This window comes from Mauremys reevesii, linkage group 13 (genome assembly GCF_016161935.1).
Source record: "Mauremys reevesii isolate NIE-2019 linkage group 13, ASM1616193v1, whole genome shotgun sequence".
NCBI classification, from domain to species: domain Eukaryota; kingdom Metazoa; phylum Chordata; order Testudines; family Geoemydidae; genus Mauremys; species Mauremys reevesii.
Window position 1 is genome coordinate 17,986,188 of NC_052635.1, and position 14,743 is coordinate 18,000,930.

The 14,743-nt window shown below is 42.0% G+C and overlaps 1 protein-coding gene across 1 annotated transcript in view; it reads right to left on the bottom strand.

Annotated features, from left to right (window-relative positions):
* Positions 1–14,743, bottom strand: part of MMP24 (matrix metallopeptidase 24) — a 163,199-nt gene that overhangs the window by 111,359 nt on the left and 37,097 nt on the right. The window contains exons 3-4 of the mRNA XM_039497805.1: positions 10,628–10,744; positions 6,632–6,936 (exon numbers count right to left, since the gene is read on the bottom strand). Of these exons, the coding sequence (XP_039353739.1) occupies positions 6,632–6,936; positions 10,628–10,744 (422 nt within the window). The remainder of the gene's footprint in view (positions 1–6,631; positions 6,937–10,627; positions 10,745–14,743) is intronic.

Here is a 14,743-nt window from a genome sequence, read left to right on the forward strand (position 1 = left end):
TGGTATGCTGGGATAGTGTCGGTTTCCACAGTATTGGAGAGCTCAGTCCCAGGATTTCTGGGTCAAATGTCAACCTCATCAACTGCTTTGAGAGATGGAGCTTCAGTCGTGAATTCCTGGTCTCAGCTGAGAACGACAAGCAGCTGGAACACCTGCTAGAGATGTGGGAAGGGACCTCAGGAGGTCATCTAGTGCAACCCCCTGCTCAATGCAGGACCACTCCCCAAATCCCTAAATGGTCCCCTCAAGGATTGAACTCACAACCCTGGGTTTAGCAGGCCAATGCTCAAACCACTGAGCTATCCCTCCTGCTCTAGATGAGTCTGCCAGAGGATGGACAAGGATTAAATCCCTCCTTAGATTCCGCCATGTTATACAGGGGGTACTGTATGTGGGGTGGACATCGGTACAAGGTGTCTGTTTGATGGATTTCAATCCAATTTGGGATTTTATGATGCAAATACATAAAGGTAAGTGCTGAAAAGTGTTCTGAAGATTTTCAGAGGTTTACCTAGAAAAAAGCTTGCTAGAGTTCTATCAGGTGATTGGACACTCCTAGGTTCCAATTCGCTGTCACAGGTGGTCAGAAGGATCTGGGAACTGACTAAGGGGCTCAGCCACCCCACCCTTTATGGCTGGTCCACTAAACCCTTTATGGCCTCTTACAGTGGCATGAAGAGGCACAGGGTGCAGCTGTGACACCATCAGACACTGCTGGCCAAAAAAATCTAGTCCTGCACGTACGAGACACATGTGCACCTAGGCTGGGATCCACTGACATGTATTCAAAGAACAGTGTGATTTAAAACAAACAAATAAAAAACCCACCCTTTTTGGGATATGTAATATTTTTCTTGGTTTAGAGAGTCCAGCAAGTATTCCCTCTATTGACCACATCTGAATATAGATTTTTTGTTTCCTTAAAAGTCAGATCAATTGTGATTTATTCAAATATTTATCAGCAAAAAGTCTTAAGCAAAGGTACTGAAAATACAGCAATGCAGTCCCTAAAACTCCCAATAATTTCCTTTGGATCACAATTTGTCTTCAACAAAGAGCTATGGCATAATAGAGAAACTCCTCCCCTGCACTCCATCCCCATTACTCCACTTTAAAGGGCTAGAGCAACAAAAAGGGGCTCTCAAAACCAAGGGAGGATTCCTTTGGCAAAGGTACTGTGCAAGATAGCTGTTTGGCTGCCTCCCAAGGGCCCCCTCACAAGTCCCAGCATTGGGGCTAGTCTGGGGGCTACGTAGGCATGTCAGGGTAGGGATGCACTATGGATTTTCTGGGAAGTGCAGTGGCCCATAAGATGGCCTCTGGAGGCTCCTGTAACTTAGAAAAGCCCCTAGTGCTGTCTAAGAGTATGTCTACACTGCAGACTTCACATGGCTCTCACCTGCGTTTTAGCCCCAACAGCCTAACCATCCTCATACAAAACCATTATGCCTGTTTAGAACCTTTGCAGGGGGACTCCCTGACATCAGTGCCCCCTCCCCTCAGCTCTGCACAGCAAGTGGGAGGGTCCTGGGAGCAGCTGGCCAAGGGCTCCAAGGCAGAGGGCAGGAGCAACGTGACTGCAGAGCAGCAGGGGTTGGGGCACCTGAACGCACACTACCAGATGTGTGTGGCTCTGCTAGTCAAGTGCACGGCACTTGATTCACTCCTGGGTGGCTGTGCGACCATGCAGCTTAGAGGGAACACAGGTTGGGGGAAAGATTTACTATACTCCTGAGGAATCTTTTAGTGGTCAGGTGTGATAGCACCAAGTATCCCTCTACTGGCTGACAGAAGGCTGCTGTAGCCACCAGACAGACTCTGAGAGAGCTGAGAGATAGTCCTGATTTTTTTAGGGTTATTATATAGTCTAAGATCTTTGGAAGGGCCGTGGATGTCAGGGAGATTTGTTGGGAGGTACACCAAATGCGAAACCTGGACCTAAGTACAGCATGTCATGGACTTTCTACTGTGTAGTAAATACATCTTGTACCTACTTCGAACAGGAGTTCTCTAGGAGTTGGAACCCTGAAGGAGCCATGCCTTGAGACGAAGAATCCCAGGTTGGGATATAGGGTACGCCTTTGTTCTGCGAGAAGAGGATTGGATTGGAGAGAGATTGGCGGGCACATCACAAGCTGTGACAGGGAAGGGTACTAGGTTATCTCGGCTAAGTGGCAGCAATCAGTATGATGTGTGCTCCTTCTCTTTTTATTTTCAATAGGGCCATCAACAGTAGGAGAAAGGGAGGAAAGGCATAGAGAAGGTCCCTGTCCCAGGACAACATCACCCAGGGAGTGTTGTCCTATCCTTGCTCTGGAGCAGTAGCATAGACATTTCTTGTTCAGATGTGTGGTAAACAGGTCTGTGGACGGTGTCCCTCATTGCCTGGATAGATTGTGAAGTACTGCCAGGTCTATCTTTCACTCGTGATTGTATGTGAATTTGTGACTGAGACTGTCCATTATCAAATTTTGTGTGCCTGGCATGTAAGCTGCAGACAGTGACACATCATAGGAGAAACAGCAGTTCCACAATCTTATCAGCTCTACACAGTCGGAGGGCAGCCTGGCTCCCCCTTGTCAATTGATGTAGTACATAGAGGCTAATGTTGTCTCTTAGGATCTCATGTGTGATCCTTTGATCAGCAGGAGGAAATGGGCGCAGGCTTTCCTGACCACCCTTAGCTTGAGGAGGTTGATGTAAAGAGATATCTCCATGGATTACCACCTGCCTTGTGTCATGAGGCTGTTTAGAGGCGTGCCCCGCCATGAGTGATGCGTCGGTGGTGAGAAGCAATGATGGGGGGAGGGTGTGAGAAGGGGATCCCTTTGCAAACATTGGCTGGGTCCTTCCACCAGTCTAAGGAGTTTTTGACCCTGATGGATAGTGACAGGGGTTTGTCCAGTCTGTCTCTGAGCTGAACCACATGTTCACATGAGAAGCCTGATATGTGGTATCACAGTTGTGCCTGCTGATAAGAAAGGAGTCAAAACTACAACTAAGTACAAGGAGACTAACTATAGAAATGCAAAAAGAGAAAATGATGGTAATGGACTGTGACTAGCTCTGTCTCTAGCCAGGAGTGGTTGAGAAGTAACTGAGGGGGGTTAGCCCGCACACACTAACTAGCCGGGCCTCATGGACACTGCTAGTGATGTTCTCCGATCAGCAGCGTAAGAACGCAAGCACACCTACAGTGGTGCACCCACAGAGACACTACTCGAAGAAGAATCATGAGATTCCACCTCAAGACTTGAACTGGATTAACTCAGAGAAATCAGAAATGGGACAGAGGGCAGTAGTCCTATAACCGCAACACTAACACTAATAATAAGGAAATAATCAGTAATAAAAATGTAAGATCAATATGATTAAACAACTATATTTTGGTTTGAGCCCAGTGTACCCTCGTTGTAGTATGTTGCCATCAAATTAAGGAAAAACAGCAGCCCATAAAACAGCTTAACACTGGAAAATGCTAAACCACCCTTGTGTTAGGGACTTACCACAGTATGCCTCTTCACTTCAGTTTTTTTAACTTGCCAAATACAATTCTTAATTATGTTGTCACTTTTCAGTGTGAATGGGAAGGGCTGACATCAAGATAAACACATGATAAAATAATAAGATGAACAATGTATATTTCCCTCCGGTTTTATGACTCTAAAGCCTCATGTTACACAATATGGAATGGTGACCATGAAGGAAAATATTCAGTCACTTTTGATGGCCTAGGTTGGCTCATGCTATTGAGAAGAAGGCTTGATCTTCATGTTAGAGGGTAAAGAATATACTGGGCACCCCAATATTCACAGTCATGATCTGAGAAAACATGGAAGCACTTCTGTGTGGATTTTTACTGGGTTTTTTGAGGGACTCATGTTCTGAATGGACTTAAATGCTTAGCCATAGTGGCCAGAATCTGGTATCTGTCTGACAACCCCTACACCTAGCAAGTGAAATATCCAGAAACTGCATTAAATGTTTAGCTGTCCTGGTGTGCCAGAATAACTAATTAATTAAAATGGACCACGGTTCTTGTGTCCTGTGAGAAAAACCAAAGAAGTCTTGTGTTCTTCACATGGAATGTCATCTATTCAGAAATGACTAATTCTTTCTTTACTGGTTTCAGAGTAGCAGCCATGTTAGTCTGTATCCGCAAAAAAAACAGGAGTACTTGTGGCACCTTAAAGACTAACAAATTTATTTAAGCATGAGCTTTCGTGAGCTACAGCTCACTTCTTCGGATGCATAGAATGGAACACACAGACAGGGGATATTTATACATACAGAGAACATGAAAAGGTGGAAGTATGCATACCAACAGGCAGAGTCTAATCAATTGAGATGAGCTATCGTTAGCAGGAGGAAGTGATAATTAAGATGGCCCATAGAAGGTTATCACTTCAAAAAGTTTTTTTCCTCCTGCTAACGATAGCTCATCTCAATTGATTAGACTCTGCCTGTTGGTATGCATACTTCCACCTTTTCATGTTCTCTGTATGTATAAATATCCCCTGTCTGTGTGTTCCATTCTATGCATCCGAAGAAGTGAGCTGTAGCTCACGAAAGCTCATGCTTAAATAAATTTGTTAGTCTTTAAGGTGCCACAAGTACTCCTGTTTTCTTTCTTTACTGAATTTGAAACACAGTTTGCACTCTTATTGAAGAGTTCCCCACATTTCTTCTGGTTGGACAACAATTGCATGTTACTGTCAACTTGCCAAAACTGTTGAGGGTGAGACAGGTGAAAAGCAAAAAAGCTACAGGTACGCCAGCCAAAAACAGTTATTAAACCAGGCTCATGGGCACTAGCTTAACAATACTACATGGACTAAATGGGTTCCTCCTGTAGTCAGTGTTAAGAAAGGATCAATATCATATACAGAGAATAGTCTCACATGCCAGAAATATTTTGAGAGCTTTTAGCAGGATCTACAATGTCAATTTCAGTGCCCTGCACTGCTGATGTCATTCAATGAATAACAGTTCTGCAAACATCAATGCTTCACAGTAAGGATAAACAAACATTTGAGATATAGTTTGCCTGAGTTTTCTATATAGTTGTGTTAAAAAACATTCCCATCGGGGTAGAATGTCTTAGATATTCATTAGTCTATGTAGCTCTGCTTTTTACTGAGTAGCCCACTTTGTCTGTCTGTTTTAGGATATTTAAAAATCATAAAATTGGCAGCAGCTATTCTAAAATCTTTCCCTTTTTATGTAGAAAAGCACAATATAGAAAGAGAGCTTTGCTACTGACCTACTGCTGGTAGGGTTTTATTGTTTTGGTGAGTCTATTTCAGTTCCAAAATGAACAGCCAACCCTGCCATCAGGATGGAGACAACACTAATTACAAAGAACACGCTTTAGGAAACAAATCTAGAAGCAAAAGGTAATAATATCCCAGCTGAAGGACATCATCTACAATGAAAGGGATAACATTCAGCCACAGGGGAGAAAGCCCCTACCATGGTGAAATTTCTCCAAACTCTGGCAACAGCACTTATGAAGAAAACATACCAAAAGAGAGGGCCTACACTGAAGGGGAATACCAACTGAGTGACACAATAAGGAAGGAACAGACTACCCTTTAAAGGCGAACAGATCCTGCACCGAGGGGACATTACACCTTAACTCAAGCACTTTGATACCATGGTGATGACCCTTCACAGAACTCCAAATTCCTGGTATTAAACATGTTTCTTTTAAGCTACAATGCTCTAATAGTGTTTAAAATTAACTAATCTTTATTTACAAGCATAACTTTATCTTGACAATGCATTTTTTTCTAGGAATTGTTCTGAATCCATGATCTTCTCCATGCATATGGATCTGTAACTGGAGTCTTATGTCTCATTTAGCATTCAGTTAAAATAACTTAACACTCTTTTTCAAACTTGTGAAAGACCCATGTTCCCACTGAAGAAAAGGTCTGAAAATAAAAAAGCAAGTGTTTGGGGTTATTGGAAGGGAAGATAAAACCCAAAAGCACACAAAATCTCTTCACTGTTTAATATACAAAATATAGTTTTCCTGATTCCCAACAAGCATCTTTAAAGTAGCCAACAAACCCTCTCTTCTGGCCTGAAACTCAACATGGGAAATTTCAGGCCAAAATAATATTTGGGAAATTAGAAATTAAGTAAAAAATTATGAAACTTGCAACTGAAACCTTTTTCTGCTGTCTTACCTCTGCACTCCCTGCTGAGCAACTGCATCATTGTCTTTGCTGAGCACACTCAGCATCTCAGTCGGCTTGGGATAGGGATGCCAACTTTGCCTCTGTTTCTTCAGCACTCATACCACCTTCCTCCCCTAAAGGACAATTTTCTCTGCAGAGATAGTGGCCCAAATCTTCAAAGACCTGCACAGCTAAGTATACACACATTTTTGCTCATTCCTAAATACATTTATTCATGTGCATATAGGTGAGAAGGTGCATAAGCCTCCAATTTGTGCACACACCCCAGGGACTTGTGCATTTAAGATGGAGTGCATTTTTTTTTAATTGGGGCCAATCTGTGGAAGAAGAGGGCTCCACTAACCTGCCATTTCCCCCACTAAAAGCCTGTCGTTGAGTTTACATTCAGCTTGTTCTTGTTTTAAAAATTTGACCTGCAATCTTACCATCATGATTAGAATTTCCCAAAGTCCATGGCTCATCTGAATCGAAGTGAGTATCTCCTCCTATTCCTGGTCCAGGAAAATAAGCATGGGCTAGGAATCCACCTTCTCCATCAAATGGAGAACTGTCTCCATGGAAACCAGAAGCAAAAAATATCATAATATCTGCTTCCTTCCTGTCACTTTTAACCTCATGATAAGGAACCTCTTCAAAGGTTAGTGGCGTCACTCTCTGCCAAACATCAAATGCCTGACGAATGGCTCTCCTTGTATCAAGCTCTCCAATCTTGGGGGTGTGGTTGTGTACACTGTGTGAACAAGAAGAGATGAATTGATTAAAGGCACACATCCTATTCAAGTCCTCCTATTACAACAGCTAGCAATTCTTGTACATAAACAAAACTGGACAGGGTCTCCATTTCTGAAGGCACATAATTGTGTCTGCAACTATTTGCACCCGCAATTTAGGTCAGTTTTAGCCCTCATCCAAAGCCCACTGAAGCTAACAGGAATCCTTCCTTAACTTCAGTGGATGTTGCATCAGGCCCTGAATACCTGATTACATTCACAAATTAAGGACTTAGATGTCTAATTTGAAAGTGTGAATTATTGCAGGTAAATTTATGTTTGCTATTATCCTGCAAAAATGTATAAGAAACTGGCCCTTAAATTTTTTCCTAGCAGCATACCTATCACTAAATTACGGTGAGCCTGACTGATCTCTTTACTCATAGTAGTAATTCAAATGAAACCTACGAGACTACTTGAGTGAGTAAAAACTCACCAGTGTGACACAGCTGCCAAATTTTGTGCAATTCCATGTGTGACATTTTATGCAAAATATTTCATGAACTAATTTGTTTATTTACAAATAACATGTATATAACCCCAAACTTCATTTTTAAAATGGTCCAGATTTAGTGCTGGTAAAAGATGCCAGCTTGTGAACCCTGGAAAATGTAGTCCTCAGTTTGTGTTCATGGCAACAACAGTGCAAGCCTCCCAGATACTGTACTGCCAGGCCTGCTTTTCAGAGGCACAGGGGCAGTTAAGTTTCCATGGCTTCTCTACTGAGTCTACCAACTAGTACCAAGTGCAGTGGTGAAGAACTCCCCTGGGAGAGGCTGGATTCAAAATGGTGACCTACATATGAAAGGCTCTGTAGCTCAGTGTCTTGAGGCATCTACCCCTCAAATAAATGCTAATTTAAGATGGGGGTCATATATATATATATATAATATACAAAAAAACACTTAAGATTCTGTCAAGGCTGTCAAATATATCTTTGATTAGTCTGAAAATGCCAGTATTGTGGACACCTGTATAATCTGTTCAGCCCCTTGGCATATGGATTAAGTTGCAGTCTTTACTGACACAATCATATACTATGTTTTCTTCCCCCATGGGACAGCAGCAAGGTCTGAACCCAAAACTTTCAGATCTATAGAACAGGCCTCAGCCACTCAAGCTATTGGAATAACCAGAAGGAGAAGCACACTGTTATCCTTTATATGAGCAAGTCCCTAAAGGGGGCATAATATACAGTTCCCCAATGGATTATGCAATTGTTTGTGAGCCAACACTGGAATGTTGGTTTCAGGATCCCTGGGTTCTATTCCTGACTCTGGGAGCAGGCTGTGCTCTAGTGGTTAGAGCAATGGATCCAGACAGTACAGCTTACCACATGATTTTTCACTCTCATTCTGCAAGGCAGTGGGACAAATCTGATAAGGTGATTTTATAGACTCGTATTCTGGTCCCAACTTGACTTGAGCTGTGCAGCTTTTGAGTTAGTTTATCTATGAAATAAATGCATACTAGTTGACTCTCCTAAGGTAGGGTTATGAAGTCTGGGGTGGGCGGGAGACCATGGCTGATGGTTTATCTGAGGCCCCTGAGGCTGACCTGAGCCCTTGCAAGGGCTGCGGGAACCCCCAAGAGTACCAGGGTCCGGCCACTGGCCCTGGGGCACGATGCAATGGGCGGTGCCGCCTGTATAGTGGGTACTCCCTAGGCTGAGTCCTGTCCAGGACTAACTAACTAACTACACTAAGGGAAACTACTAACAACTTTTAACTATTTACAGAGAAAAGTTCATCTCAATAGATTCAGAATGAGAAGGTTTGCCAAAGCAAGAGATGTTCCAGCACCATCACTTGTGGTAAGAAGGAACCGAGGGTGGGGGGAGCCAAGGGTGCCCCTTATACCGCGCACCATATGGGCGCTACTCCAGAGGGTGCCAGAGCTGGTCTCCTACGGATACCGCTGAGGGAAAAACTTCCGACACTGGTGCATGTGGCAAGCACACACACCTACAATGGAATGGACATGAGCAAGCACTTGAAGAAGAAGCACTCTTGCCAAAGTCTCTAATAGCCTCTTCCTGGCCAAAGCTCAGAACCAGTGCTCCCGCCTCATTCTGCTTGACCTGTAAGCTGCCTTTCATACAGTTGCCTATGCTTTTCTTCTGGAAAACTTGTCCTCCCTTGGCTTCTATGACTCCGCCCTCTGCTGTTCTCCTCTTACCTCTCTAATCACGCCTTCAGTGCATCCTTTGGGGGATCCTCCTCATCCTCCCTCCAGCTTTCTGTGAAGGCTCCACATGGCTCCTTCCTTGGTCCTCTTCTCCTCTCCTGCTACACCTTATCTCTGGGTAATCTCATCAGTAAATACAAATTCAACAAGCATGTCTATGCTCAGGGATTAAAAATCTACATCTTTATTGCAGATCTCTCCTTCGGTCCAAAAATTAAAATCTCAGCCTGTCTCCTCGTGGATATCTAGCCATCAGCTCAAACTCAACACAACTAGCTCTTAATCTTCACTCCAAGTCCTGGACACCACAACTGGACACTGTATTCCAGGAATGGTCTCACTAATGCTGCATACAATAGCAATATGCCCTCCCTACTACTACTTGACACTCCCCCGCTTACACATCCAAGAATCCCATTAGCTCTCTTAGCTACAGCATTTCACTGGGACCTCATGTTCAGTTGGTTTCTACCATGATTCCTAAGTCCTTTTCCAAGTCACTGCTTTCCACGATATAGTCCTCCATCCTGTAAGTGTGACTTATATTCTTTGTTCCTAGATAGAGGACCTTGCAACTGACTGTATTAAAATACTCTGTCTGATTTGTCTTTATCATTATTTACCATACCACCAATTTTTCTGTGATCTGCAAACTTTACCAGCAACAAGTTTCATGCCAAGAACAGATGCCTGCAGGACTTGATTAGAAGCATCCCCTTTGGATGATAATTCACCATTAACAATTACTAGATATTTTTCTATAGTTCCATTATCATGAACTTACACAATATAGATAATTTTATAAATGTTTTCACTAAGTTTGTGTAGCCTGTAAAAAGTAAAAGTTAGACTGAAACTCCTTTCAGCTAAAACCAATGATTTCAATACTTCATTTAGTTTTAATACAAATGTCATAAAATGTTTGCAGAAAATTCCTGGCAGTATTCATTGTGACTCTGGACTTGATACGTACTCAGAATATTAAATAAATAAAAATAAATATAAAATTAAGACATTTGTTTATTATTTTAAAGTGACAAAACATTTTTGAGTGCTTTGCAGAACAAAAAGAAAAGACATCCATTTGTAATATTCAGTACCACCTCTGAAAAACTATCACTAAAACGCATTCAGGGTTTAAATGACATAATAAAAAAGCAGGTAGGGAAAAAATAATTGTTAGGTAGCACTTTTGATTATGTCATTTAAGCCAAGGGCCAGATTTACAAAGGCACCTAAAGATGCTGATATGCATATGAATATGCATATGCATATGAAATACCTTAAATAATTTTGGAAATGGGATTTAGACTAAGTCACTTAGACACTTTTGAAAAAAATTACCTTCCATGTTTTTCTAAAGTTCAGCAGGCCGTATGCATGAAAAGACATTTTCACTTTTCACAGCTCAATATAAAATCTACGTCAAACTATGCTTCACTCTTTAAAAAAATTAGAATATACCTGTATGTTATATGTTTCTGCCTCCATTTTTGTCCAGTTAACGCATATCGTTTATTCCTTCGGCTATGGCTTATATGGGGATGATCAGGAACTCCACATCGAGGCTTCTTCATCCATCTAAAAAAAAGCCCAAAATAAACAACTGGTGAAAAGCTGTTAAATCTGGGAAACAAGTTAGATGTGATTTTTACTGTTCGTTAAAATTGGTTTGACTCTCAGTTTAGTCTGAACCAGGGTTTACAAGAACAAGGAGAATGACCTTGTCCAGCAAAATATAAGGAGCGTGCTGAGCAGAATGTTTTAAGATAAATCAAGGCCATTTGCACGGTTCCCCAAAAGACAAAAAGGTTTGGTTAAAAACTCTTATCCACGCTAAGTAAAACAGCATATCGTGGGAAAGTGGAAAAGAAGTAAGAGTTAGTTCTGGGAAGTCAGATGGCAAATGGATTTTGAGAAGAGACAGGAAAAGATTCCTAGAAGCAGAAGGAGACAGAAAGGGGAAAAAAGAAGGGAAATAGGATGTGACTGAGAGGGTGAGGCTGAAGGTTACTGACGTAAGTCCAGCAATGGGAGTAGTCAAGAATGTTCAGGGTGAAAAGCCTACGCTGGAAGTTATTCCTATTGGACCTCGTTTAGTAGAAGCTGAGGACTGATAGTTCAGTATTTTAGACACAGACACACCTCTTTCTCTCTCTCTCTCTCTCTCTTTCTTTCCCCCTCCCCAGTCACAGAAAGGCATACCTATATCCTTGAGGGTATGTCTGCACTGCATCTGTGACCAAGCCTCTCAGCCTAAGTCCACAGACTTTCTTAGTGGGATTTTCACTAGCATGCTAAAAATAGCAGTGTAGACATCACTTTGAGGCTGCGGCTTGAGTTGGAGCTCAGCGTCTCAAGCACCCACAACATCTACACAGCTATTTTTAGCACAGTAGCACAAGCCCTATAGATGAGCCTGTCCACACGGCCTGGAAGGCTTGTTCCCAGAGGCAGCATAGACATACCCTCAGGCAGTTGTTTAGGAGAGCGGATGGTGTCCACCAGTTCTTGCAATGTCCATGGACTGAATCATAGATTCAAAGACCAGAAGAGACCACTGGGATCATCTAGTCTGACCTCCTGAATAACACAGGCCATAGAACTTCCACAAAATAATTCCTAGAGCAGAGCTTTTAAATCTTGATTTTAAAAATGGTCAGTGACAGAGAATCCACACGACTCTTAGTAAATTGGTTAACTATTCTCATTGTCAAAAATATATGCCTTATTTCCAGTATGAATTTGTCTAGCTACTGCTTCCAGGTATGGGATAGTGTTATATCTGTGCTAGATTGAAGAGCAGATTATTAAATGTTTGTTTCCCATGTAGGCATGTATAGACTATAATCAAGTCACTCCTTAACCTTCTCTTTGTTAAGATAAATAGATTGAGTCTATCACTATAAAAGCATGTTTTCTAATTATTTAATCATTCTTGTGGTTCTTCTCTGAATCCTCTCCAACTTTTCAACATCCTTCTCGAATTGTGGATCCCGGAACTGGACACAGTATTCCAGCAGCAGTCACACTAGTGCCAAATACAGAGTTCAAATAATCTCGCTACTCATCCTTGAGATTCCCATTTATGCATCCAAAGATTGCATTAGCCCATTTGGCACAGCATAGAACTGGGAGCTCATGTTCAGCTGATAAGAACATAAGAAAGGCCGTACCGGGTCAGACCAAAGGTCCATCTAGCCCAGTATCTGTCTACCGACAGTGGCCAATGCCAGGTGCCCCAGAGGGAGTGAACCTGACAGGCAATGATCAAGTGATCTCTCTCCTGCCATCCATCTCCATCCTCTGACGAACAGAGGCTAGGGACACCATTCTTACCCATCCTGGCTAATAGCCATTTATGGACTTAGCCACCATGAATTTATCCAGTCCCCTTTTAAACATTGTTATAGTCCTAGCCTTCACAACCTCCTCAGGTAAGGAGTTCCACAAGTTGACTATGCGCTGCGTGAAGAAGAACTTCCTTTTATTTGTTTTAAACCTGCTGCCTATTAATTTCATTTGGTGACCCCTAGTTCTTGTATTATGGGAATAAGTAAATAACTTTTCCTTATCCACTTTCTCAACATCACTCATGATTTTATATACCTCTATCATGTCCCCCCTTAGTCTTCTCTTTTCCAAGCTGAAGAGTCCTAGCCTCTTTAATCTTTCCTTGTATGGGACCCTCTCTAAACCCCTAATCATTTTAGTTGCCCTTTTCTGAACCTTTTCTAGTGCTAGAATATCTTTTTTGAGGTGAGGAGACCACATCTGTACACAGTATTCGAGATGTGGGCGTACCATGGATTTATATAAGGGCAATAATATATTCTCAGTCTTATTCTCTATCCCCTTTTTAATGATTCCTAACATCCTGTTTGCTTTTTTGACCGCCTCTGCACGCTGCGTGGACATCTTCAGAGAACTATCCACGATGACTCCAAGATCTTTTTCCTGACTTGTTGTAGCTAAATTAGCCCCCATCATGTTGTATGTATAGTTGGGGTTATTTTTTCCAACGTGCATTACTTTACATTTATCCACATTAAATTTCATTTGCCATTTTGTTGCCCAATCACTTAGTTTTGTGAGATCTTTTTGAGGTTCTTCACAATCTGCTTTGGTCTTAACTATCTTTAGCAGTTTAGTATCATCTGCAAACTTTGCCACCTCACTGTTTACCCCTTTGTCCAGATCATTTATGAATAAATTGAATAGGATTGGTCCGAGGACTGATCCTTGGGGAACACCACTAGTTACCCCTCTCCATTCTAAGAATTTACCATTAATTCCTACCCTTTGTTCCCTGTCCTTTAACCAGTTCTCAATCCATGAAAGGACCTTCCCTTTTATCCCATGACAGCTTAATTTACATAAGAGCCTTTGGTGAGGGACCTTGTCAAAGGCTTTCTGGAAATCTAAGTACACTATGTCCACCGGATCCCCCTTGTCCACATGTTTGTTGACCCCTTCAAAGAACTCTAATAGATTAGTAAGACACGATTTCCCTTTACAGAAACCATGTTGACTATTGCTCAAGAGTTTATGTTTTTCTATGTGTCTGACAATTTTATTCTTTACTATTGTTTCAACTAATTTGCCCGGTACCGACGTTAGACTTACCGGTCTGTAATTGCCGGGCTCACCCCTAGAGCCCTTTTTAAATATTGGCGTTACATTAGCTAACTTCCAGTCATTGGGTACCAAAGCCGATTTAAAGGACAGGTTACAAACCTTAGTTAATAGTTCCGCAACTTCACATTTGAGTTCTTTCAGAACTCTTGGGTGAATGCCATCTGGTCCCGGTGACTTGTTAATGTTGAGTTTATCAATTCCAAAACCTCCTCTAGTGACACTTCAATCTGTGACAGTTCCTCAGATTTGTCACCTACAAAAGCCAGCTCAGGTTTGGGAATCTCCCTAACATCCTCAGCCGTGAAGACTGAAGCAAAGAATCCATTTAGTTTCTCCGCAATGACTTTATCGTCTTTAAGCGCTCCTTTTGTATTTTGATCATCAAGGGGCCCCACTGGTTGTTTAGCAGGCTTCCTGCTTCTGATGTACTTAAAAAACATTTTGTTATTACCTTTGGAGTTTTTGGCTAGCTGTTCTTCAAACTCCTCTTTGGCTTTTCTTATTACACTCTTGCACTTAAGTTGGCAGTGTTTGTGCTCCTTTCTATTTGCCTCACTAGGATTTGACTTCCACTTTTTAAAGGAAGTCTTTTTATCTCTCACTGCTTCTTTTACATGGTTGTTAAGCCACGGTGGCTCTTTTTTAGGTCTTTTACTGTTTTTCTTAATTTGGGGTATACATTGAAGTTGGGCCTCTATTATGGTGTCTTTAAAAAGGGCCCATGCAACTTGCAGGGATTTCACTTTAGTCACTGTACCTTTTAACTTTTGTCTAACTAAGCCCCTCATTTTTGTATAGTTCCCCCTTTTGAAATTAAATGCCACAGTGTTGGGCAGTTGAGGTGTTCTTCCCACCACAGGGATGTTGAATGCTATTGTATTATGGACACTATTTCCAAGCGGTCCTGCTATAGTTACCTCTTGGACCAGCTCCTGCGCTCCA